The sequence below is a fragment of the Biomphalaria glabrata genome, chromosome 4 (genome assembly GCF_947242115.1).
Source record: "Biomphalaria glabrata chromosome 4, xgBioGlab47.1, whole genome shotgun sequence".
Classification (NCBI taxonomy): domain Eukaryota; kingdom Metazoa; phylum Mollusca; class Gastropoda; family Planorbidae; genus Biomphalaria; species Biomphalaria glabrata.
In genome coordinates this window covers 23,938,586-23,965,103 of record NC_074714.1, presented here as the reverse complement: position 1 = coordinate 23,965,103, position 26,518 = coordinate 23,938,586, and the positions used below count along the sequence as shown (strand labels likewise).

General features: G+C 35.1%; 1 protein-coding gene across 1 annotated transcript; it reads right to left on the bottom strand.

The window, feature by feature from the left end:
* Positions 1-32: 32 nt before the first annotated feature.
* Positions 33-25,249, bottom strand: LOC106077947 (uncharacterized). Its single transcript, XM_056025652.1, has 13 exons — positions 25,170-25,249; positions 22,411-22,620; positions 21,995-22,149; positions 21,336-21,534; positions 20,488-20,621; positions 19,882-20,025; positions 18,866-19,055; positions 17,980-18,061; positions 16,897-17,125; positions 15,557-15,774; positions 14,189-14,286; positions 13,627-13,698; positions 33-2,821 (listed from the first exon to the last, which is right to left on the bottom strand). The coding sequence occupies exons 1-13, from the start codon at positions 25,200-25,202 to the stop codon at positions 1,487-1,489; spliced, it is 3,099 nt and encodes a 1,032-aa protein (XP_055881627.1). The 5' UTR covers positions 25,203-25,249; the 3' UTR covers positions 33-1,486.
* Positions 25,250-26,518: the final 1,269 nt, after the last annotated feature.

The window sequence follows — 26,518 nt, the reverse complement described above, 5'->3', positions numbered from 1 at the left end:
AACACTGCAGGGCCAATCTTAAAGGCTCTTCGTTTATTTTATTGACACGTTTACTGGATCAAAAGCACAACACTAAAAGAACACATTTCAACAAAGATTTAGAAAAGAGGTTGACCCCACCCCCCAAAAGAACAAACAAAAAATAACTAAGAGCCAATAATACTATATAGTCAATACTTTATTCCAAGGAATATTCAGTCTAAATTAAAATGATTCAATTAATTGAACTCAAACTTGGACAAAATAGTTCTTGAAATTTAAAAAGGTAACAGGTCCAATATAAAGTAAAAAAAAACATTCAAAACTTACAAAAAAAAAAACAAAATGGAGTTCTTGAGAAAGCTGGTTATTTAGAAATGTATTATGAACAGTTTAAAATATGAAGTGACAATACTTGATACAATACAGACCAAACACACAACCGTTTTATTATACACATTGTTTTATTACACACATTGTTTTATTACACACATTTCAAGAGAAAAAAAAGGGCCACAAGATTCTCAAAGCTAACTACAAAATGGTACAAAAAAAAAAGTTTTTTCTACAAGCAAAGAAGACTAGTACAGAGAGGCTGACCACATGAGAAAATGGGTTAACTTTTTAAATTACACAAAATTGCTACTTAGCTATGGACTAAACAGAAAAGTAAACAAATGTTGGACAGTCTTGGACCTAGGTCAACTTAATAAAATAAAATTAGAACTAGTATAGAGGATATCTTTTAGAATGAAATGGTGAAAGCTCTCATGAATGATTTCTCATAGTTCTCAAGTCTGAGAAGTCAGAGGTGACATGGTTCTCAAGTCTGAGAAGTCAGAGGTGACATGGTTCTCAAGTCTGAAAAGTCAGAGGTGACATGGTTCTCAAGTCTGAGAAGTCACAGGTGACATGGTTCTCATGTCTGAGAAGTCAGAGGTGACATGGTTCTCATGTCTGAGAAGTCAGAGGTGACATGGTTCTCATGTCTGAGAAGTCAGAGGTGACATGGTTCTCAAGTCTGAGAAGTCAGAGGTGACATGGTTCTCATGTCTGAGAAGTCAGAGGTGACATGGTTCTCATGTCTGAGAAGTCAAGAGGTGACATGGTTCTCATGTCTGAGAAGTCAGAGGTGACATGGTTCTCATGTCTGAGAAGTCAGAGGTGACATGGTTCTCATGTCTGAGAAGTCAGAGGTGACATGGTTCTCAAGTCTGAGAAGTCAGAGGTGACATGGTTCTCAAGTCTGAGAAGTCAGAGGTGACATGGTTCTCAAGTCTGAGAAGTCAGAGGTGACATGGTTCTCAAGTCTTGAGCAGATGAACTTTTTCATTGGAGAAGTTGTGCAACTACATTTGATCTATTTATTAGTAGACACTGTTTCAGTTACATTAAATTATTAGAAATCATTCAAGGAAACACAAAAGGTCAAATTTACAATCAAACAAATATTTCAAACACAAATACACTACTTGAACTTGGATTGTCTTTAAGCATTGACTTAGATTTACACTGAGTCTATGTCAGAGTCATCACTAAATGTTTCTTCTTTCTGGCCCATCATTTGTAAAGCTTTGGCTGTTTCAGCAGCCATCTGGGCAATGCTTCTTGTGAGTGGAGAGCCTACATTTGCTGGGTTGACTTCACCTGTAACAGTTGAATCTGGCTCCCGGGGTGCATGTTCCTCATTTGGTGAGTTACGAGGTGTTGGAGAATCCAAAATTTTAAATTTAGGAGCAGGCTCAAAGAGGAGATCCCGGCAAGCATCAGAGTCATCCAGAGTTGTGCTTCTGACATCCATGTTTCTCTTAATGGGTGTTCTTTTCTTTGGAGTTTCTATTGGTGGTGTCTTTTTTGGTGTAAACTTTGAAGTTTCTCTTGTGGATGTTCTTGTTGGTGTTTCTTTAGTTGGTGTTGCCCTAGTTGGTGCTTCTTTAGTTGGTGTTGCCCTAGTTGGTGTTGTCCTAGTTGGTGCTTCTTTAGTTGGTGTTGCCCTAGTTGGTGTTGTCCTAGTTGGTGCTTCTTTAGTTGGTGTTGCCCTAGTTGGTGTTGTCCTAGTTGGTGCTTCTTTAGTTGGTGTTGCCCTAGTTGGTGTTGTCCTAGTTGGCGTTGCTCTAGTTGTTTCTTTTGTTGGAGAAGCGTTTGGTGGTGGCTTAGCGTACGAGTGCAAGCTGGCACAAAATTTCCAAACATTGTCAGCAGTGCTAGATATAGAGGCACCAGCTCCACTGCTAGCACCTGTGAATGCTATAACAGAAGGTCTGTCATGTACAGAAGAATCTGATTCACAAATGGCATCATGGCGCTTACGGGGTGATGGTGTAGGTCTACTGTAAATAGGATTAATAAGACTGCCAGTATTTGAAGAAAAAGACCCAGCTACTTGATTCTCTAGCAGGGCATTCATACCAGTTCTATTAACAGGACTAGAGTTTGTTGCAGTTGCACCTTTTTGTTGAGATTGTCCACTGCCTAGAGGATTTACCACTACAGTATATAGCTGCCTAGTAATTGGACCTGCAACCTCAGAATCAGGGTCAGAGGTCTCCTGAATGGGTGGCAGTTGTTGATCTAATTCCCTCTGTGTGGCGCAAGCCAAAGCTAAAAGTGACAACCCGCTGGCTCTACCTGATGGCTGGTCAGAAGGCCTTCCTTCCATTGGATTATCAACAGTAGTCCCAACTGATGCTGCAACCTCTGACTGAACACCTGGGCTTAGATTCTGCGTAGTGGAGTCAACATTATTTCTTTGGACTATCCGATAGTTTTGAATTTGGTGACACACTAACTTCAACTCTTGGCGGAACATTTTTTCGGTTTCTATGTCCATTTTCATTTTTTCCTATTGAGCAAAAAAAATGTATATTTTAAAGAACATTACTGTAAGGTTGCAAAAGTAAAAGGTGTCATGTTACAGCTAAAGTGTGTAACCCGTTTATGTGCAGATTATCTAAATGTGAACATTAACTAAGATGAACCATTAGTGTTTGGAATTCCCATTTTACCCAGGTAATGAGCACATTAATGGCTTCCTTACTGTTAAAGTTGAAGTTAGAGTTAGGTTTAAGGGCAGGGATTAGGATTAGTGTCAGAGTTAGAAATAATAATAATAATACTTTATTGTCTGTAAGGAAATTTGTCTTACTATTTGTGCATTACACCATATAAACATAACTATAAAAAAACAAAATGTACATTCACACTTGACTCACTCATAATTTACATGTGAAAAGTTTATATCAGATTGTTTCTATTTAATGATTTGATTGCCAGGGAAACAGAGTTTTTTGTGTCTATCTTTGTTATTGGTGTCTTGTATCTCTTTTGTGATAGTAAAATCACAAATTCCTGACCCAAATTGTGATTTTTTATTTCTAGAATCCTTTTAGCTTTTTTATGGATGTTTGTCTCAAACAGCTGCCCAAATGGAGTTTGTTTTTTGCCAATGACTTTACCTGCAGCATTTAGGATTCTATAAATTATTATTTTTTTTTAATGCTTAGATTGCCATACCAGGCAGTGATATTAAAAATTTAAATATTGTAGATGTGAGCATGATAAAACAGCCAAGGCCTTTTTGCTAATATTAAACGAGGACAGTTTTCTCAGTAATCATAATCTTTGCTGCCCTTTTTTGCTGATATAATCAGAATTTACCGTAAAATTTAGTTTATTGTCTAGGATAGTTCCAAGGTATTTAAAAGTTTGCACTATTTCAATAGTCTCTCCAGCTACAGAAACAATATCATTTTCCTTCTTTTCTCTACGAAGATTGATTATCATTTCTTTGTTGTTTTTTTTTTACATTTAATAATAAAAAATTATCTTTACAGTATTTTTCAATGTGTTCTATTTCTCTGAAATACTCATTTACGTCTGAGCTCTCTGAGAGCAGGGCAAGAAGAGCCCCATCATCAGCCAATTTTGTGAAGGAGCAAAAAGGACTATCAGATAGAAAATTATTGGTGTAAAAATGAACCTCAAAGGCGATGTCACAGCCCCCTGGGACGTCCCTGTGTTAACAATGCATGCATTTGATATTACATTGTTTACTCTAGCCCTCTGATGTCTCTGGGTCAAAAATTCATTAGCGCATAGTATTATATATGGATTAATCTTCAATGCTTTCAAATTTTCAACAAGTAAATGAAGTATTAAAAGCTGATGAGAAATCAATAAAGAACAATCTTACATAAGTGTTAGGTAAGTCCAGATGTTTGTAGACAATTTAAAATAAAGTTAGGCTCATCTAGGTAATTTGCACACAAATCTTTTTAAACTTTAATGAGTGCCTAGTATGTAATTTCTATACTATCAATAGCATATACATTTAAAGAGAAAAACTAAAGTCTTTTCATGCAAACAGAGGATGTGTTTTACAGCTATTTTTATTAGCAATGGCAGATGAATTCCTATACATTTGAATCCTCAGATCTGCAATGTTTTAATATATAAAAATGTTTCAACCACAAAGTTTAAGGGCTAAATTTAGAGGCTTTATTATTTTATGATAACTATTATTGGGGGGGGGGGGGGGTACTTTATTCAATATAATAATATTGATCACAGATGCAGTAAAACCTAATCACTTTCTGGAGCTTGTATAGATTTTAACATTTTAAGGCCCCCTTCATCATATACTGCCATGGGTTCCCAGTCATTTGATCCTCCGACCTTTCAATCCTATTGTAAAAATTAAATTTTTTTTTTTATTTACATGACAAAAGGAGAGACTAAAAAAAAAGGATAAAATTTAATGTCATTTAAAGATCATAAATATTCAACATCTATAGATGCAGATCTAATGTCAATGTTTCTTTGAGTTAATGTAAATCATTAAGGTCATTAATGTTTAAACTGGAATTAAAACAAAACATACATTCGTAATATGATCTGGCAAATGGGTAAGTTAGCATTTATTGGAATAGTCATGCTATCTCAAGGTTAAAAATGATGCACCATATTCAAGAAAGAGCATTTGACAAAGATAAACTGAAAGATGACCACCAGGAGTTAAAGTTATCAGTGGCATTGTTTTATTCTAACCTCAAAAGATTTCCACTACTTCAACTACACCTTAGCCTTTAATGATGAGTTATCAGCAGTAAGATCAGAATTATTCTAATTGTTTTCTCTAAATATTTCTACTACTTCCACCATACACTGGCCTTTGATAATGACATGCAGTATACGCAATATAATATTCAATTCCCCTTCATCAAATAGAAGCAATATAAACAATCATTACTAATCTACCTATGTTATTAGATTTCTCCACAAGAGTGAAGGAAGTATGGGAAACACTATAAACACTAAGAACATGCTAAACCGTTATAAACAAACATATTTATTGTTATTGATTAGAAACTGGTGATTGGTTTTGTAAATAGGGAAAGTTTGACGCGAAGTAAAAACTAGACTAGGTTTTGAGATGGAATAGCGAAATAAATAACAGATGTAAACAGACTATTCTTGAAGGCTTTAGAGTTAAGGAGCTTTTCATGAACATAGAGATAAAGCTTAATTCTTTATCAGCGTTGACTACCTTATACGAGTTGTAGAGTTACACGCTCTTGACAAGATGGCGGCTTTGTGTTTACAGTTATCAAAGATGAGTTAAATTTTTCGTTTTCTTGTATTAAAATCAAACCAAATTCCTTAAAAGCTATTGAACTAATAAACTAATATCTTTAAATTATATATATAACTTATTTCAGAACTATCTCCACTAATTAATTTAAATTAACTTTCATTCAGGACTACTGAAGATAGACTTTGTCCCACTAATGAATTTCAGTTGAAGACTAATATATACTAATACTTTAATAATACTAGACTACTAATAATAACTAATAGTAATATACTAGATATATATATACATATATTTATATATATGCATATATTTATATATATGCATATATATATATATATATATGCATATATATATATATATATATATGCATATATATATATATATATATGTATATATTGTTATAAACCTGGTGGTGGCACAGATGGGGGTAGTGGTGTGAGTGTAGTCAGCCGATGCAAATCGCCCCAGGCCAGCACTAGACGAGCGGTCAACCGTGACGAGTTACGACGATCGGCCGAGACGAGTTAACAACATGAAGGTTCGAGTAGGATTGGCATCGTGAACAGAGCTCAGGAGCGTCCCAGAATGGTCGAGCGACGTTCTGTCCGGTTCTAGAAGGCCAGTAGGGACCCTATATAAAGAGCGGAGGTGTCGCAGTCAAGACGGTTCAGAAAGCGGGTTCACGACAGGAGTTCAGAACACGGTCGACTACAGCACAGTTCAACGGTGTGGTTCTGTACGGAGCATTACGACGGTTCAGTGCGGAGTACTGTCAAGTACAGTTGAGACGAACGGCGTCTTGATCTTGGTCTGTGATCGAGTCCGACACAACAAGCCCAAGTGTGTGAAGTCAGTCCCGAACTGTTGAACCCAGTGCAAGCCCGGAACGAGACGGAGAGGCCAGTGCAAGACTTGATACGGTGGAACGGTGTTATCGGAGAGATATTTGTTATCGCAGAGCTATTTGTACTGTTCTACGTGCTGCCAATTGTACAGTATTGGCTGTTATTTATTCAACTATTAAAGTGTTACGTTATTTTGGAGCCCTGACTTGTCAAGTTCTTTAAGTTGGTGGTGTATGGTGCAGTTTGCAGAGAGCCTGGATAGTGAGATTCGTAACACTGGTGTCAGAAGTGGGATCGGATCGGAATCGGATTGGATCGGATCTACTATGGCTCGTCTGAAACTGCTGTACGAACTTGATTTTAGAGAACTGAAGCAAGAACTCCGTGGACGAAGGCTGAAGGTATATGGAAACAAGGAAACTTTACAAGCACGCCTCCGAGAAGACATGTTGGAAGAAAAAGAAGATCCGGACACATATCTTTTTGAAGTCAAACCTAACTTGCTGGAACAGCTCACCAGTAGCATGCAGCAACTGACCACCAGTACCAGTATCATGCAAGAACAGATGACAGCTATGCAGGGACAGATGGCAGCTATGCAAGAAGAGATCACCTCAAACAGCAAGACAGATCAAGTGAATGTTTGCTCCGCGTCCAAGCATGTTGCTGAGAAACGTTTGCAAGTTGAAAGTGGCCTACGAAGGTTAGACCCTACTGACGCTTGCCCAGATTCTAAGACCAGCGAGAGAAGCCCTGAGGGTGACCATAGGAACCCAATGAAATCTGACGAAGCTGTTGAGGGACATCTACAAGCTGAGAGATACCAGCCAGGTCCGGACCCAACAGACGTTGGTCCAGTTACCAAGACTGGAGATGAAAGTCTTGATGGCTGTCAAGAGAACCCAAGGAAGCCTGACATTGGTCCAGCTGCCAAGACTGGAGAGGAAAGTCCTGATGGTGGTCAAGAGAATCCAAGGCAGCCTGACGTTGATGGACATTTGCAAGACGAAAGTCATCGACAAGGTCTGAAACCAACAAGCGATTGGCCCGATACTGAGACGAGAGAGAGAGGTCCTGATGATGGTGAAGAAAGCCGAATGGAGCCTGAGGCCGAAGATGAAGTGAAGTGTTACCAACCTGCCCCACAAGCATGCCCTCCAGACAAGGCTGAAGATGATGACCTGTCCCACAATTCCCTGTCCTGTGGATTTGAAGCCCATCCCAGTCCTTCTTCGCAAAGCCCTATGAAGCCACCTCTTTGGTCAACAATCTTGGTAATCCCTGCCCTTACATCCTATACCTCTCCATGTGTCGAGTGGCTGCCCTCAGTACCAAACGACAAGAGAGCGATGCAACTACAACGTCACTGCAACAAGAGGACGATCAACTGGAGGAAAAGAAGAAGGCGGCGTTTGCGTAGTCCAACGTGCATGGTGATTCTACCAAGAAATAACTGCAGCCACATGAAGACCAACTGGCGGAGAAGAAGAAGGCTACTTTTGTTGAGTGCAACATGGATGACGATGCGACAACGACATCGATGCAACCAGATGAAGGCTAAGATGAAGGCTAACTGGAGGAGAAGAAGAAAACTTTCTGAATTCAACGTGGATGGCGATGCACGCAAGACGTCCATGCAACCAGGTGAAGGCCAATTGGAGGAGAAGAAGGAAGCGACCATTGCTGACTGCAACATGGATGGCTCCATCAAGCTCAAGAGGCAAGCCAACTGCCACTGATCGACCCCCGCCTGCAGCGATGAAACTTTACAGACAATGTCATGATGTTGATTCTGTCCGGGACGGACAGATCTAAGGAGGGGGCAGTGTTATAAACCTGGTGGTGGCACAGATGGGGGTAGTGGTGTGAGTGTAGTCAGCCGACGCAAATCGCCCCAGGCCAGCGCTAGACGAGCGGTCAACCGTGACGAGTTACGACGATCGGCCGAGACGAGTTAACAACATGAAGGTTCGAGTAGGATCGGCGTTGTGAACAGAGCTCAGGAGCGTCCCAGAATGGTCGAGCGACGTTCTGTCCGGTTCTAGAAGGCCAGTAGGGACCCTATATAAAGAGCGGAGGTGTCGCAGTCAAGACGGTTCAGAAAGCGGGTTCACGACAGGAGTTCAGAACACGGTCGACTACAGCACAGTTCAACGGTGTGGTTCTGTACGGAGCATTACGACGGTTCAGTGCGGAGTACTGTCAAGTACAGTTGAGACGAACGGCGTCTTGATCTTGGTCTGTGATCGAGTCCGACACAACAAGCCCAAGTGTGTGAAGTCAGTCCCGAACTGTTGAACCCAGTGCAAGCCCGGAACGAGACGGAGAGGCCAGTGCAAGACTTGATACGGCGGAACGGTGTTATCGGAGAGATATTTGTTATCGCAGAGCTATTTGTACTGTTCTACGTGCTGCCAATTGTACAGTATTGGCTGTTATTTATTCAACTATTAAAGTGTTAACGTTATTTTGGAGCCCTGACTTGGCAAGTTCTTTAAGTTGGTGGTGTATGGTGCAGTTTGCAGAGAGCCTGGATAGTGAGATTCGTAACAATATAGTTAGTTCTACAGGTAGATATATTGTGAATTGTATAGACAAACACAGATCTAGGTCTATATAATAGCATATAATATAGTTTTAGACAGATCTATAAAATATAGGCCTACTTCTACTAGTTTAGACATAATAATAGTTACTAAGATAGTCAGATAGGTAGATAAACAGTTTTATACTAGATCTAAAATTTTAGACTTAGAATACTAATCAATAAACCATTGAAAACTAGCATTGTAAACTTTAAACTAGATTTAGACTAGACCTTTAAAAACTAAAACCAAACAACATCCATCATGAAATTGCTCTGGCTATTTGTTCTGATAATTACTAAATGCACACTAATTGAACACAGATCTAGATCAGTCAACACTAAACTTAAAAAGGAAACAGTCATTACCAGTCATCAAACTATAGATTAATACAACTTCAAAAATAATCTAACATACACATCCATAACATTAAAGAAGATTACCCATCACAAATGGAAGTTCTCAATTAAAAACAGACAAAATAATCACCTATCACACTTAATATTAATAGCAGGAGATGTAGAATCAAACCCAGGACCTAGATCTCAAGATAGATGCAACATCTGTAAAAAAAGTATGCACCATGAAACAGAAAGCCATTTAATGTGAGACCTGTGATGAATGGTACCACGCATCATGTCTCCATATGAATACATCTGTGTATTATGCATTAGGCAACAAAGACGCACATCATGTCTCCATATGAATAAATCTGTGTATTATGCATTAGGCAACAAAGACGCACATCATGTCTCCATATGAATAAATCTGTGTATTATGCATTAGGCAACAAAGACGCACATCATGTCTCCATATGAATACACATGTGTATTAAGCATTAGGCAACTAAGATGCACCGTGGCACTGTACTGTGTGGGTTACCTCAGTTTACATCAGGACTGTTTGACTCCTTTGATGCAGACATTTCTAACCCATACAACATCCTAGACACCATCCAGATCTTATACTGTTAAATCTGCTAAAACTAATAAAACACCATCATTTAATAAACCTAATAAAGAAGTAATACCAAAATACATTAAAACCTTAGTAATAAATTCTCAAAGCATTAGGAACAAAACAGCAGACTTAGAAATTTTATTAGAACATGAGAAACCAGACATAATTGCAGAAACAGAAATTTGGCTATTATGAAATTTATAATGCAGAAATTTTCAATAGTGATTATGAAATGTTTAGATAAGATAGGGCAGATAATCATGGACGAGTTCTCTTAGCGATAAAAACACACAGAAGAAATTACCTTACCTACCTCAAAAAATATAGAATCAACATTTTGTAAAATCAACACCACCTCAACATCCCTAATAATAGGCAGTATTTACAGACCACCAAATTCTAGTTTAGAGTACATGCAAGAACTATGTAATCAGATTACTACACTTAAAGAAAAAAATAAAAATGCAGTTTTTTGGATTATGGGTGATTTCAACCTACCAGATATAAATTGGAAAACACTAACCATAGATAAACACCAAAACCTTAAGGACATAAATGAGCTTTTCATAGAATCTTTACACAACCTAAGTTTAGATCAAATCATTAAAAAACTAATTAAACAACACATTAGATCTCTTCTTAACCAACAGACCTTCATTAGTAGTAGATTAGGATGATATGCCTGATCTATCAGACCATGATATCATTAAAATACAAAATCAGATAAAAGCAGTAGCCAATAAAAAAACCCAAAAGAAAAATCTTACTCTGAAATAAATGTAACCTAACACAACTACACCAAGCTGCATTAAACTTTCAACAAACATTCTTATCAGAAAAAGACATTAACCAACCAGTCGATGACCTCTGGAATTTCATTAAAAACATTTGAGAAAATCATATACAAACTAAATACACATCAAACAAAATAAATAAATGCTGGTTTAATAATAGATTAAAGAGGCTTTGTAAACAGAAGAAAAATATATATTGAAAATTTAAAGAAACTAAGGCAGAAAGAGTTTATAAAAAGTACATAAAAATTAAACACCTAGCCCAAAAAGTAAGCAGACATAATATACATAAACAATATAATATCTAAAGATAACAACAAAAACCTATGGTCATACATTAAGTCTAAGAAAATGGAAACAACAGGTATAGCGCCATTAAAAGACGAATATAACATAAAACATAATGATAATGAAACTAAAGCAAACATCCTAAACAAATACTTTGCATCAGCATTCTCTGTCCCAGGAGACAAAGACATATTACTGAATTTGAACCAAGTAGACAACATAGAAGATATAGTAGTACAAGAAAATGGAATTCAAAAACTATTAGCCAACACCAAACCAAATAAAGTGTCTGCACCTGATGGTATTCCAGCTAGATTACTCAAAAGAACTAAGCAATGAGCTAGCCCCAGTGTTCAAAATACTCTTTCAGGCGTCGCTTAACCAGGGCAGATTACCAAAGGATTGGAAAGAAGCTAATGTCACCCCCCTATTTAAAAAAGGAGAAAAATCTGACCCAGGAAACTACAGACCAGTATCACTTACCAGCATCACATGTAAATCCTAGAACACATAATATGTAGCAACATCATAAACCACTTAGACAAACATAATGTCCTCACACCATACCAACATGGCTTTAGGAAATAAAGATCATGTGAAACACAACTAATAGGACTAATTGATGATTTTTCAAAAGGTTTAGATAATAGTGAACAAATAGATGTTATCTTACTAGATTTTTCTAAGGCTTTTGACAAAGTTCACCACCATAGTTTGCTTAAAAAATTAAAATATTTCGGCATTAATGGTCCACTGCATCAGTGGATTAAAGATTTTCTGATAGGGAGAGAACAAACTGTAATAATAAATGGCTCTAAATCAACACCGATACAGTAAACTCAGGTGTACCTCAAAGAACAGTCTTGGGTCCACTACTATTTTTAATTTACATAAATGATTTACCAAATAGCATTAGTTCAGGAACAAAAGTCAGATTATTTGCAGACAATTGCGTAATATATAGAACAATAAAAACAACACAAGACACAGATATTTTACAAAGGGAATTAGATGAATTACAGAAATGGGAATCAAATTGGAGCATGTCTTTCCACCCAATGTCAGTTGTTAAGAGTAACAAAAAAACTAAAACAAATTAATTCCACTTATCTTATTCATGGCAAACCAGTAACACAGACTAAAAACGCAAAATACCTAGGTGTTATAATAAAAAAACTGTCATGGAATCCACATATTGATGAAACTATAAAAAAATCAAGCAAAGCATTAGGGTTTATAAAAAAATTTTCTATAAATCAAATAAGAACATAAAACTAAAATGTTATTTAACCTTAGTTAGGCTAATAATAGAATATGCATCCTCTGTTTGGGACCCCTTAACTCAAGAAAACATTAAGAAACTGGAACAGACAAAATAGAGCAGTGAGATTCATAAACGAATATTCACATTTGACTAGAGTAACACCTTTAGTAAAATCACAAAATTTAGAAAGCCTTCAGGATAGAAGACTTAAAAGTAATGTAGCAATTATACATAAAACACTGAACCATAATCTTCAAATACAATAACAAAATTTAATTAAATACTCAGAAAGACACAAAGATAAAGGCAGATTCCTTGTTCCATATGCTAGGACAAATTTGTACAAATGCTCTTTTTTCCCTAGCGCTATTAGAGCATGGAATGGTTTGCCTGAGCTAGCCAGGAAAACCAGTGACTTGGCAGAATTTAGCTCATTGGTTAATATGCATGACTAAATGCATGACGCGTAGGACGTAATCTTTTTTGAAGTAACATCTATATCATATAAGATAAAATAAGATATAGATGGCCTTTTGACTGTGTTATTGAAGTTTGTGATTTGAGTGTTACCTTGTGATTTGAATGTTACCTCATTTGATTACATATTGGATGAAATAAGTAAACTTTTCCACTGATTCTTGTTTTGTTACAGTAGCAGTATTTTTAAAAATCTTTTTAAGGACACTTCTTTGAAGAAAAGTGTAAAAACATTTAGTTAAAACATCAGCAACCCAAACTAATACTTAAAAATCTAACTTAGTGAAGCCATGTTTCTCCCTCAAAAGTTAGTTTTCAGGCTCTTTCAGTGCATGGACCAAAGGTTTGGAACTCACTCCCCATTGATCTCAGACAACAAGCTTCACTACATTCAAGAAGAACATTAGGACCTATCAGTTTAAAACTTTTTTAGATTTGTTAGTCATTATTGCTGTTGTGATTATGTTTGTAATGTTATCACAGCGCCTTAAGCCTACATCATGATTGTTAACAGCACTCTATAAATTTTATTATTATTATTAACTTAATACTTAAATTTCTAATTTTCTAACACCTGAACTCTAGCAGGGGTAGTGTCAAATACATATCTACAATTTGGCATTTGTTTAATTTTCTTACAAACTTATTATTTACATAACATTCTTCATTTTTATTTGTGAAAGGCTGCTTTTGGATTGCATGATCTTTGTGAAGTTTTGCTCAAACAAGTTTATTTAACAGATAGTTTAGAGATAGTTAGAGACAGTTTTTAAAAACTAGTAATTCACCCCCCCCACCCCCCACCCCCCCCCCCCAAAAAAAAAAAGTTTTGAAACTATACCAGATCAGCTGCACTGTAGTGAGATCTATCGTTGGAGTCAGCATCCTCACCAGTGCTCACAGCCTCAAACTCCTAGAGATAAAAATGTCAAATAAATAATTAGTAAATGTAATATTTGAGTGTTACATGTGTTACAAAGGAAGCGCTGTGGTGAGCGTTAAAGCTCTTGGCTTCCAAACCAGGCTCCTGGGTTCAAATCCTGGTGAACACTAGGATTTTTTATTTCAGGCTCTTTGGTCATCTCATAAGTCGAGCCAGCTCTAATACCTGACATTAGTTGGGGAAACATAAAGGTAATTGGTCGTGGTGCTGGTCACATGACACCCTCGTTAATGGTGGGTCACAGAAATAGATGACCTTTACATCTGCCCTATAGACCACAAGGTCTGAAAGGGGAACTTTACTTTTACATGTGTTACAATTAAAGTTGATAGTATGCTGTTTCATTGCAATAAATAATTACGTTAGTAGGCTAATGCTATCCAACTAGAAAATAAATCATTATAGAAGTGAAAATATTGACAAAAATTGTGTAAATTTAAATTTTGAGGAGTACAATTACCTGATCCATGACGACACTCTCTTCAGCAGCATTATATCTAACAATTCTTTCCATCTGGGTGGGTCTTTGAACTGCAGCAGTTGGTCTCTCTTCTGGTGCTATAAGGGTAAAACAAAATCTGTTCAAAAAATCATATGGCAATATATGTAGAATCACCAATAGTACTTTATTATTTTTTTTTAAATGATTTTTTAAAATGAATTCTATTCCAGTTATTTTTTCTTGAGCAATTTACATCTAGCTAAAATTCAAAGACCACAATTACATGAATAGCCAAATGCCTTAATTGTATCATGAAATATTTATGCAAAAAGCCTTGGTATTTAATAGGTTAATTCTGATAACCCCAAATCTAATATTGAAGATCCAACAGAACTCTTTTCCATTTGAATAATATGATTTTCTAGACTGAAATTAAAGAAGAGAACACAGTCCGTACTTTATGTAATAACACATACTATAAGTCTAAGTCAATAAATTCACACAAGCATAACTTAACAGAAAACTTGAAACAAGCTTCTCTCCTGTTTTAACAGTTTTCACAAACAGTGAATCTATCATTTTTGTCCTTGTCGTCTATCTCCCTATATTATTTACCCTTATGTGTAGACACTTGAAGCTACCAGGAGCCAATATTTAAAAAAAAAAAACAACTGGCAATCTCGACAGGTACACTATGTGAGACTTAAAATATTTTAATCTACATTGATAACGCACTGAAAATATGGCTAATGAAGCAATGCAAAAAGTAAACAATAAGGACAATTAAAATTATTGTAAAAACAAAGATTCTATTAAGTGTAATTGAATCTATTTTAAATTGCATAATAATAATAAATATGTGCAACTGTAAATATTTTTATTAATCGTTTTTGTTTAGCCCAATTTCATGCTTTAAGCATTCAATGCACTATGGTCTAATCACTTGTGTAGACCAGTTGGAAGGGGGGGGGGGGGGGGGGGGGGGGAGAGAAGGGGACCTCTGTGACAAGGTTTATGTGATTTTTTTAAAGGTAATTTTAAAAAACATTTGACTTGAATTAGAACTAGAGGGCTCAAGTCCTCAGGCTGATACACTAGCCACTTAAGCCAGCAAAGTGCTTATAAAAATTGGTTTTATAGTCCTCTATTGTTACTTTCACATTTTTAGGTGACAACCTAATTCTCTACTGTCTCAATATAAAATGAAATTAATTAGGACTGATCAAATCAGTCAACTTTTCCACTGATTCATGTTTTGTTAGGGGAAAATGAATAATTGTGCAAAGTTTCAACTTCAGCCAAGATAGGGATGTGAGAGAAAATTTGTGTACAGAATTTGTAACAGACAGAGAGAGTTGATATAAGTTTTACAAAAAGACAGCTTACTCGGACTGTCCTGATTATTTATTTCTCTCCTGATCATCTTGCAACTGTTTAAAGAGGAATCCAGATTTTGAGTAACCTCCTCCAGAAGTTGGCTAAATGATTCTCTGTCTGATGGACTCAATGTTTTGAACTCGTTGAGATCTCCTGATTCAAGACCAGAGCGTCTTCTTTCAATGTGGTAAATACGTTCCTCTATTAACTGTTTCAGCAAACGGATCCTGAATTATAAGAGTAATTATCAGTGATTATATTGGCATTCATAAGTTTGGATATAAATGTCAGTAATATGAAATCAGATTTTTTAAAAATAAAATATTAAATTTTTTTTTTTTAAATTTAAATATTAGACCAAATTAGAGTGGGTCGAACACTTACACTGAATATAAAAATATTTACCTATGATGTGTTATATAATGTAACAAGGTTACAATAGCTTTTGTCATTGAAATCTGATTAGACACTTAACAAATTTACCAAAAAGCTAGCTTTGTGGCCTACTGCAAAAAATTTGACTACATTCTTGGGAGAAAAAAGTTTTAAAACAAAAAATACCAATATTTATTATCACAATTCTAAAAAAGCAGTTCATTTTTTTCTTTTAAGGAATAAATTGTTAAAATCAAGAGTAAAGTCAAAGGCAACTTGTAAGATTTTTTAAAATCAATATAACAAACTGGCTGAACATGTTGTACGACTTATGTTTAGAATATAAAACAATTACTATAAAAAAAAGTTGGCTTGGTGTATTAGCGGTTTCTGTAGCAATAGTTAAGTGATGTGCTGTTGTTAGCCTTACAATCCCCCCTCCTCATTTACCTGGGCTTTGATCTGGAAAGATACCCTTATAAGGTGTACCCAGAGTTATGCCTGCAACTGGATATTAGGAATTTAGTAGCCAGAAAAGATAACTCAATTTGTGGGAGAGAACAAGACAAAAGCCCATAGCCCAAGACATCACAAAGCGAAAGTGGAGCTGGACAGGGCACACCCTGTGAAAACCAGCTATCAATGTTGCAAGGCAGGCACTTGATTGGAATCCGCAAGCAAAGAGGATAGTGGGCAGACCCAAGCAAACCTGGAAGAGGTCAGTCATCACTGAAGCTGAGGGTACTGGAATGACATGGGAGCAGATGAAGAAAGCTGCTCAGAATCTAGTTCGGTGGAGAGGCATGGTTGTGGCCCTATACTCCCCTGGAAGTACAGAGGATTACGTTAAAGCATAAAAAAAAACTTGCATTCATTGTTTCTACTTTAGTCTTGTTTCTACTACACATTATCAGACTTTTTCTCATTCTTCTTATCCCATCATCCTTAAGACAGGTTAAGTTCAAAACTCGTACTTTTCCAGAGCATTCATACTGCGAATCTCCGAAGTGCGAAGGCAGGTGTAGATGGCATCAGTCTGGGTTACCTCCATGGCCACCCTATTTTGGCCTTGCTCTATGGTAGACAAGTGCAGAGCCTGGCGGAACTTGTAGCAGTAGCTGAGACTGGAGTGAGCTTTCTGAATGGCCTCTATAGAGCTCCTTACACACTCCTGGGTGACAGTGAAAGGCTCTACATTTTTTGCTGATGAATTTATATAAGGGGTTGAATTAAAGACACCTCTATGTAGGTTAATAATTGTGAATTATATTGTGCCCCCTTAGAGCAAAAATCTCACAGTTCAACATTGGAAAAAAAAATTAATATAATTAAACTGCTTAAGTTAGCCATTTTATATACATTCTTTTTTTCCAAAACTAACATTTAAAAACTAACACTTTTAGATTAATATTCACACAAAATAGGCATAAAATAATTTGTATTGAAAAGCAAACATTGTTATGAAAAAGAGAAAACATTTTCTGTAGTGTTCAAACAAAACTGAATTGGCCATTGCAACATTGATTGAACCTGTTAATGGTACAGTTTTTATATTTTTTGGCGACAGCAAAGCTTTTAAAATACTTCTTGACAATCTTTAAATTCAACAATAATACTTTCCTAAATTTAATAAAAAGTTTAATGAAATTATAGAATTTATTTGGAATTTAAAAAAAACAAAAAACTTTACAATTTGGTTTTCAATAACTACCAAATTCACTATGATTATTATCTTAATACACTATTATTCTTAGAATTTTATAAAATAGCTCTGAAATATGTTACAAATAAACTCATAGCTGGCTTTACAATTGTTACCTTAATATTTAATACAGAAACACATTACACAAAAAAATAAACTCCATTATTATTGTAATGCTTATTTAGTTTTAGCCAAGGATAACTAAAATAACTTCGCAAAGTAAAATAAAAAACTATTTAAAATCTTAAAAACTCACTACAGCTAGATATGTTTTTCTAAGCCAACTCTATAAAATTTATTAAAAATATCTTTAAATGGATTGATCCGGTTTCCTCCAAAATAAGCACTTCCAAACCTTTATGATTCTGCACATAGAAACACAAAGCAAGTCGTCGTATAAATCCAGACAAATACACATGAAGTAGGCTAACTGATTTCTGTAAAAGAGAACACAGAAGGATTTCAGTGTAAATATTAAAGCTACTACTTACAGATTGCTGAACTATGATCCAGGTCAAATTAGGACATAAAAGCACAGCTACTCAGGCAATACTTTGATATTTAGAGAACAGTAAACAATGCTGAAGAGAAAACTAGTCACAAACTTTTTACACTTGTAACAACAATCAACTCACAACAGAAAGTCATTGTATCACTGTAACTATTGTGAAAAAGGCTTGGAAGGGGGGTGGGGAGTGGAGGGGGAGTATGAGGAGGCATTAAAGAAAGAAAAAAAAAATTTACATCAAATCCTTGTGTAAAAGATACCACTATATTGGCCTGCCCACACAACATAAATTTATACAGTCCAGCTCTATGGGCTTTTGAAGAGTTCTGTCCCATTTGTCAATGAATTTTAACATTAATCTTTTGATGAAAGCACATGATTTTCAAAGTTGAGGAAAACATTATTTTAATAATAGTGATGTCTCCCATCTAAAAGTCTCTCGTCAAATTTAACCAAATCAAAGCAAGGTTCCTTAATTAGCTCCCAAACTCAATAGACTTCATTGACTTTATAAGAAATTCTTTAACCATTGATATGAAATTATTATGTGGCCAATGTTTTTGCCTTTGTAGTTTGTTTCTTTTACCTGGCTAATAATTTGATTCAAAATAGCCAAGTCAATATTTGTATTAGTATGGTGTGGCCATTGTTTGCATTCTTATCCGAGGTGAGAATATTGTTTCCTTTTTTGTAATTAAATTTGATGTCATTATTATATCAAAATATTTCTCACATTTAATTGGGCTATAGAAATTGTCTCTAAATCATTAGCTCCAGTCCTGATACTTTTCTCCTGAAATTCTTTGCCTATCCCCTTATTTACTGGTGATCCTGAAGAAATCACTTGCACAGAGCCATCAGCGCAGTAAAAACTCATAGATTCCAAGCTGCTAAAATCTGAGTCTTGACACAACATGGGTAAACTAAGTTTTGTAGTCAAGAAAAATATAGATTACAAAATAAATATGTACAAATGCTACATTATAAAAACTGGACAAAGCAATGAAAAAGAAATGCTATGTAATAAAAAAAAATGTTTAATATTCTAATTTCTGAATGCATAAATTAGGGTACCCCCTTCGGAACTTGCAATCTATGAGAGCTGATAATATAAAGCTCATCTGATTCCCTGGTCGATGGCTAATGTGGGCGACCATAATGACCGAACCCAATTTACTTCCCCAAGGTATGTTAGGTACCTGGGTAGACCCAAGGATGTCCTAAATATCCTCAAGCTCCAAATTCAACAATGGTTGAGCTGAAGACCTCTCAGAATAGAAGCCAAGGGCCTTTACTCCTTAGCCCTCCTACAACTTGCACAAACTTTGAACAAATATTCATTCCCAATGTTGTGAACAGGGTAAAACTTTTAAGTTTGTTTTTGGTAAGTGAAGTGCTTTTTAAAGATGTAAAGGGTTAAATTGGTCTTTCCTGAAATGCTAAAATAAGTGATGGATCGGCTGTGTCGTCTTAAGAAGGTCAATGACTAAATGAACATTTTAAATTAATTTTCTTTAGTACAGTTATCTGTTTATCTGAGTATGATTTGTATTGAAATGTTCATTTTCCAAGGCACAGTTTAAAATACTATGACTTGCTTTGAGAAAATGCAATCAATTCCTTAAAAAAAAACAAAAATAATCACTAACATTTCTTCCTAATACCTGCTTTGTTGTAGAGAGGGAGCTGGTAACACATTATGCTAAGACTAACAATGCACTTGTCTAGAACTTCACAACAAAAGGATACTTCTTCATCATATTTACCACCAGTGTCTTGATAGAAGACATCAAGCTTATATTCTCCACCAGCAGTGTCTCTCTGAACTGCTGACACCATTGCTCACTGCCTGGGATGTGGTAGGAACTACATGCTACACGTTGTGATGTGGCTCTGTAAGGGAGACAAATACATAGTCTATGTGTTCAAAATAATAAAATATGTTCGCTCAGTTAACTGTATTATTATCTTAACATTTTATCTCCCCCTGAACAGATACTCAGTCCAAAGAGAAGCATAATGATTTAAAACTATTTTAAATTTGAATATCTTTCTAGGTGTGACTTTTATCAAAATCAATATTTAGTTTACTTTTCAGTGTAGAAGAAAGTTTGAATTATTGTAGTACAACTTAGCCAAATGAAGGTAATCTTTGTATTTCTATTATAGTGTGACATAAAGATCACACTATAATAGAAATACAATGTCACACATAGCACTAAATAAAACATATGGTGTTAGTGAACCCAAGCAAAACTTGATAAACTATACTACCTTAAACCAAAACGATAAACTGAGCTTAAAATAAGGTTAAAATTAAAAATTGCCTGATGTGTAAGGTGATAAAACACTAACAAAAAAAATCCTCTGGACACAATTTCTGTTTCCCTGAGCAGACGGATACATTTCTTCTCCAGGTACATCAGTTCCCATGCAACAGTTTCCAGCTGTTTGTACAAATTCTCTTTTTTTTCTAGTTCTTGTAATATCTATCAACACAAGAAGTAAGTTTTGTCAAATTAATCTTTCGAACCAAGACTTTGACATTTGAGAATTGTCCTAAATAACACAAATGTACAAAACATAAAAGTAAGTGACTAGGAATGGGGTAAAATAAGGAAGTAACGGATGATTGTGCAGAGCAGGCTACAATTACAAAAATGTATTAAACATAAAAATAACTGTAAGAGAAAAGGGCTAATAGAGAGAGTTCTTGCACAGTAATTTACAAGAGATAGAGAGTTCTTGCACAGTAATTTACAAGAGATAGAGAGTTCTAGCACAGTAATTTACAAGAGATAGAGAGTTCTTGCACAGTAATTTACAAGAGAGATAAGATGCTGTACTGAAGTAGAAATAAAAATAAAGAAAGAAAATATTGGAAAAATAAAATGTAAGCTGTAGGTTAAAAAAGTTCTAGCTTATGACAGGACAATGAATTAATTTAGGCCAGTAAATACAAAGGTAGCCTGAGTTAAGAGTAAAAAAGCCTTTATACTGTTTAGTCTAATGAAAAAAAAAACAACTTTGGGTACTGATTCTAAATCTTTACATTATCTGTCCTATGACAGTTAGGTCCGAAAAAAAAGTCTGACTTAATGGCATTTTTTAGGATTAAAGAATTTTTTTTTAGGTTTCAAGCATTAACTCTTATAGTTAAAAGTTATTGGTGCTACTGGGCTGCCCTAATATAAACAAAATACCTTCTTCTTTATTCTGTATCCAACTGAGACTAGTGGAAAGTAGAGCATCACAAACATAACAGCGTTGAATAATACAACAGACAAGAATTGACAGTGAAAGTCCTGGCAATTCATTGCAGCCAAAATGGCAGTGAAGAAATGTGGTGGCCTCCATGGCACAATCAATACATTTAGCACGAACAATAAGACTGCCAGAAAACTGTTGATAGTGAACTATCTCAATTAGTAAATAAAATGTAACATTAGATTTTAACAGTGAACAATCTCAATTAGTAGATTTATAAATTAGAATGTAACATTAGATTTTGACTAACATAATTCAAGATTAGTGCATTAAGATTAAATGAAATTTAATGTACTGTTTGACTTCATATATAAATAAATCTCAGATTAGATATGATATTTGTATTAATTTAACATGCTTCTGTCTTTAAATTATTGGTAAGGCCTTCTTTGTTAAATGTATTTATTGTTAATTTATAATTTAAAAGATTAAGATTATAAATACAGATAGATTTATACAGTCCTAACGTCTAAAAATATCAAAGTGTTATTTATATACCATGAAAATGAGATCACATTTTATCTTTCTATCCATTTCTTAAATAGAAAAAAGAAATTAACATTTTTGCAGTCTCCAATGCAAACAAGTCACATACCCAATCCCTGGCAGCATACATCTCTGATTCTTTATTTCAACAACCTGAGAAGAATCACCATCTTCAATGAAATATTGTAGAAAAGCTCTATCTTCTTCTGAAAGGAGTTGAGAATGGATCAGATGATTCAAGGTCAGAGAGTGTTTCTGACTGTACTGTGGAAATACAATGTGTATATAATTAGATATTTCATGTTCATTTGTTATAAAAGTGAACTAAGTATAATCAATAATACTTATTAAAAATGTAAATAAATTTATAACATATATTTGTAAAGCATGTATGTGGTGTGAGCCCATAAAATGAAAAGAAAGTCAGATAATGTAAATAAAAAAAAATGAGTTACTTTAATCAGGTAGGAAAATATAAAAATCTGAAAAGAGATAGTAACATCAGAACTACATAAACTTACTAACCAACAGATTCAAGTCTTGAACTGGAATAAAAAGCTGAATGAAAGGCTTAGAGATGAGATTAGAATTGTCATGACAAATGAACTTTGTTTTTTTTTCTTCATTAGCGCCCTCATTGTGGGTGTGTGTTATTGCCTTCTCAGTTGAGAGTCTTGGCTCTGTTTCAATATCTTTGTAGCCACTTTCAATTAACGCTTGATGTAAAACTGAATTCTGAATTTTTAAAACACAATGATAACTTGATGAAACAATTTGAGTATAACTACTTATGATCAACATAATTTATATATGTTCTTACTTAGACTAGTGAGGGAAAACTGCTTCATGAAAAATTTAAAGGCTTTCTTTTAATCTAGATCTATCTGTATTTAGCAATGTAGTGTTCAATACTCAATAGAGGAAAATAAATTATTAACTTATAAATAAAATAAATTAAAGTTTAGATGGATCCTCATGTTTGCAGTTATTTTGAATTGTCAATAGCATTGGTTAGATTCTCCTAGATCTAATTGAAATTGATGAAGATTTTGAAATGTGTTTTTTTCCTTTGATGTTTCAATAGACAATCGTATATAGTAGTCTAGAATCTAAATCTTATAAATATGTCCTAAGCTTATAGTTTTAAGCAACTATATTTGGGACATTTAACATAACATTTGGGAATGTTTGGATACTAAGTAATGGCTAAAGGGGGTTAGGGTATACAAATTTATTACCATTTGTTACAAGGGGGTGGGGTGGGGTCTGAAGATTTGTTACATAACACAAATTTTCAACAAAAAAAAACAAACTATTTAACTTGTGCTTTCCTTACTAAAATATCTGCAGACATATGGTCATGTCAATGTGGTATATATGATCACTATATGTGCTCTGGAGTGTTGCTCCAATGGATACACTCATACAGGTATGAATCCAGCTTGCTGCCATCCCCCCCCCCAATCCCCCTGCTGGATGGGCTAGGAAGTAATAATCTTTAAATATGAAAGGACAATCTAGTAGACCATAGCACTAGTCCTTTGCGGCTTTGAGAGGCCCCCACAAATTAATCAAATTTAAACTATATTAATATAGAATAAAAAATCAAACAAATAATGAAATGTAAAAAAAGTAATATTTACTCTGCACTAGATATTAAATCTATAGTAAAGTGGGAAGTTCGATCACATTAAGCCTGCTGGCAGCAATTTTCACGTTTGAATTTTTAAAGCACCGTAACAGTCTGACCTATGAAAAAACTGATGGTATCTCTGAATCCCTCGTCCTTTTGTCTATAAAAATAAATCTGATTTAATGTATCACTAGGCTTAGTTAAAATTAAATATGAGGTCAAAGAGGTGTAGGGTGGGTATCGCCAAGCATACTTTTCTTCGATCGGATTTTTCCCCAGTTAGTAAGCTCAAACGGGTTGATGAAAGGCTCGAGCAGATCAAAGAAAATATACGAGCAGATCAAAGAAAATATATCTAAAACATGTTTTAATCTTTAATTTTCACTATGAAGTCATTTTCTTTTTACTCCAGCACAAGAACACCAACCATTGCCACCTTTTCCACACTCCACAACTTCAAATAGTCTCTTTTTAGCTGATAAGCCATTAGACTTAAAAATAACCTTAAGGCCATTACCCATTTCCTTCACTACCGGGTAGTAAAAAAAAAATAATTCCACACCACTTGAGTTTGACCTCATCATGAACTTAGCCATTACAAGGAAAAGGAAATAGTATGTATCGGAAGTGAAGAAAAAAGGTGCATACGCAGTAGCAATATAGTAGTAATTTGGTAAACATTCAAATAAAAATGTTTTAGCTATAAAAAGTGAACCGATCGAACCTCTATACAAATCGGGGCTGTTCGAACTTTGCACTTTACATTAATATAAACTTATTTTGAGTTAAGTCAGATTTATGATTTATTTTTTTAGAGTAATAAGAAATAAAAATTTATAAATTAGAGCCCTCGGCCTCCCAAGCCCAAGCCTAGATAGATTGTTAATAGGCACTAGTCAGTGACTAGTCTCTACTCTAGCCCTTGCCTGTCTAACTCAACTATTGAACTGTCTTCTTAGTTAGTGTCAATGTCTGGGCCTAGTCCCGAGCCTAGGAAGTACTCACTCAAGTAGTACTAGTTACTAGTAGTAGTACTACTACTAAAAAAAAGTACTACACCACTACTAGAACGAGTAGAGCCACTACTGGCACTAGTCTAGTTAGTCTAGTAGACTGAGCAGTAGAGGCTAGGGAAGGGATAGCTAGGGCCTCCCTGGGCCGCATAGACTATCACTAAGACTAAGACTGCCATAGCCTATCATAGCTCTCTCTCATCACTTTTTGACTTTTTCCATGTCAACCCAATGTTAGGTCAAAACGGCAAAAAAAAAAATCTTAACTTTCTTACTGTTAAACATACAGTCATAATTTATAAACCATTAGAAAGTTCTTTTAAGTATTTTAATGATATTGATGTACTAACTTTAATAACGAAAAATTGTTTTTTCAAAGATAATAAAATAATTTTTTTTCGCCTCCCTACCCTACAAGACAAGTACAACAAGGCTACATTAACTACATACAAATGAGTCAAATGTCATACATAGTTACATAGATCTAGACTAATCTAGAGGTCTAGGGCCTAGGCGGCTGCCTAGTTTGCCTATGTCTAAGGTCGACCCTGCTGTTTGAGACTAGACTTTAGATCTAAAATGCTCTTCGAAATATAGATCTATTTTATCATTTAAAATAGCTTGAAAAAGTAGCGAACCTCAAATATTACATCTTCGTCCTCATCTTCCATGTCTTTATTTGGTTTCGTTTTTTAAACAAACACACTGACATGTAAATACTACTTCTACCTTTAATAATCACAGTGCTTCAGACATTGGAGATTTTCTACTAGATCTAGTTTTTTTTAAAACAAAAATGTATATATTGCTGGGGTCTTAGGGTATATCCCAACTTTAACGGCCCCAACATGATGACCTGGTGATAGGTTGACAGTGAGAGAAAAAAACTTGTTCACAAAGAGTTACCTCTTGCCTCTAGGACAGGGGTGGGCAAATTACGACCACATGCGGCCCGCCGGAGTGTTTTATGCGGCCCGAGGACCAACAGAAATCAGGTGTGCCCACAGTATATAATATAAAAATTGAAATCTATTAGAAATAACTATAAATATTTTTGTAAAGCATTGAAACTGTCTAATTATAAAATTTCGAAGTAACTAGAACAATGTCAGACCATCTAATTTATCAGAGCTAAGGGTCTTAACTAAAGGCAGTTCTGAAAAGTATTTGAAGATATAGAAACAAAATATTCCAATGTATTCTCTGGCTTAGAATGGACATGGTAAAGAGAAGAATAAAAAATGTCAAGGAAGAAATTTGTATGTTCCTTGAAGGACATTGACTGTGATTTTATTACTAATATTTCTAATGAAGAGTGGAAGAAAGAGTTTATGCTTTTCATGATAAGTATTACAATGGGTTGCTTGCATATGACATGTAAGTGCATGTTAAATCGTCGAACAAGGCTTTCCCATTTCTCCAGACAAGCAAGTGAAAATAGACTTTGTCATTTTCCTTTGCTGAAAAATGAAACTAGTTTTAATTTTAGTGAAATGGTTAAAAGTACAAGACTTATTTAAATTCCCTATTTGTGGAATTTATAAAAGCAAATTTTAAGACAAGAACCTAGAACCAGTTTTCAATACCACCAGATCAACATTTAGCGCAGAAGCTCCAAAGAACATAACTCCAAGTACATTATGAGCTGAAATAATGCAATGCAATGAAGAACTGTGTTGGAACAAGATGGCAAGTCTAACAACTGATATATATATATATCATGGGCGTAGCAAGGATTTTTTTTCGGGGGGGGGGGGGGGGGTTGGGGGTGATTTTTTTCTCCCCCCCCCCCCGCGAAATTTTTTTTTATATGTATGTATGTGTGTGTGTGTGTACATAATCTTTATAACATTCTGACCTTTCATTCTTTTGAAAGACGTTTATTGTGCCCTAGAATAGGCTCTTCCTGGAGTTAGTGGAAAAATTTTTGACTCTACGCCATAGCTAGGAAGAGGGTCTGGGGGAGCATTAGGAGCTCCCCCATCGC

Bases quoted from the DNA above. Each gene is read 5' to 3' on its own strand.
- LOC106077947 (XM_056025652.1), bottom strand. From the start codon at position 25,202: ATGGAAGATGAGGACGAAGATGTAATATTTGAG. The intron at 22,621-25,169 runs GTTCGCTACTTT...TTAAAAATTCAG, and splicing joins ACGAAGATGTAATATTTGAG to AATTCAGTTTTACATCAAGC. The intron at 15,775-16,896 runs GTACGAGTTTTG...CTTATAATTCAG, and splicing joins AGTATGAATGCTCTGGAAAA to GATCCGTTTGCTGAAACAGT.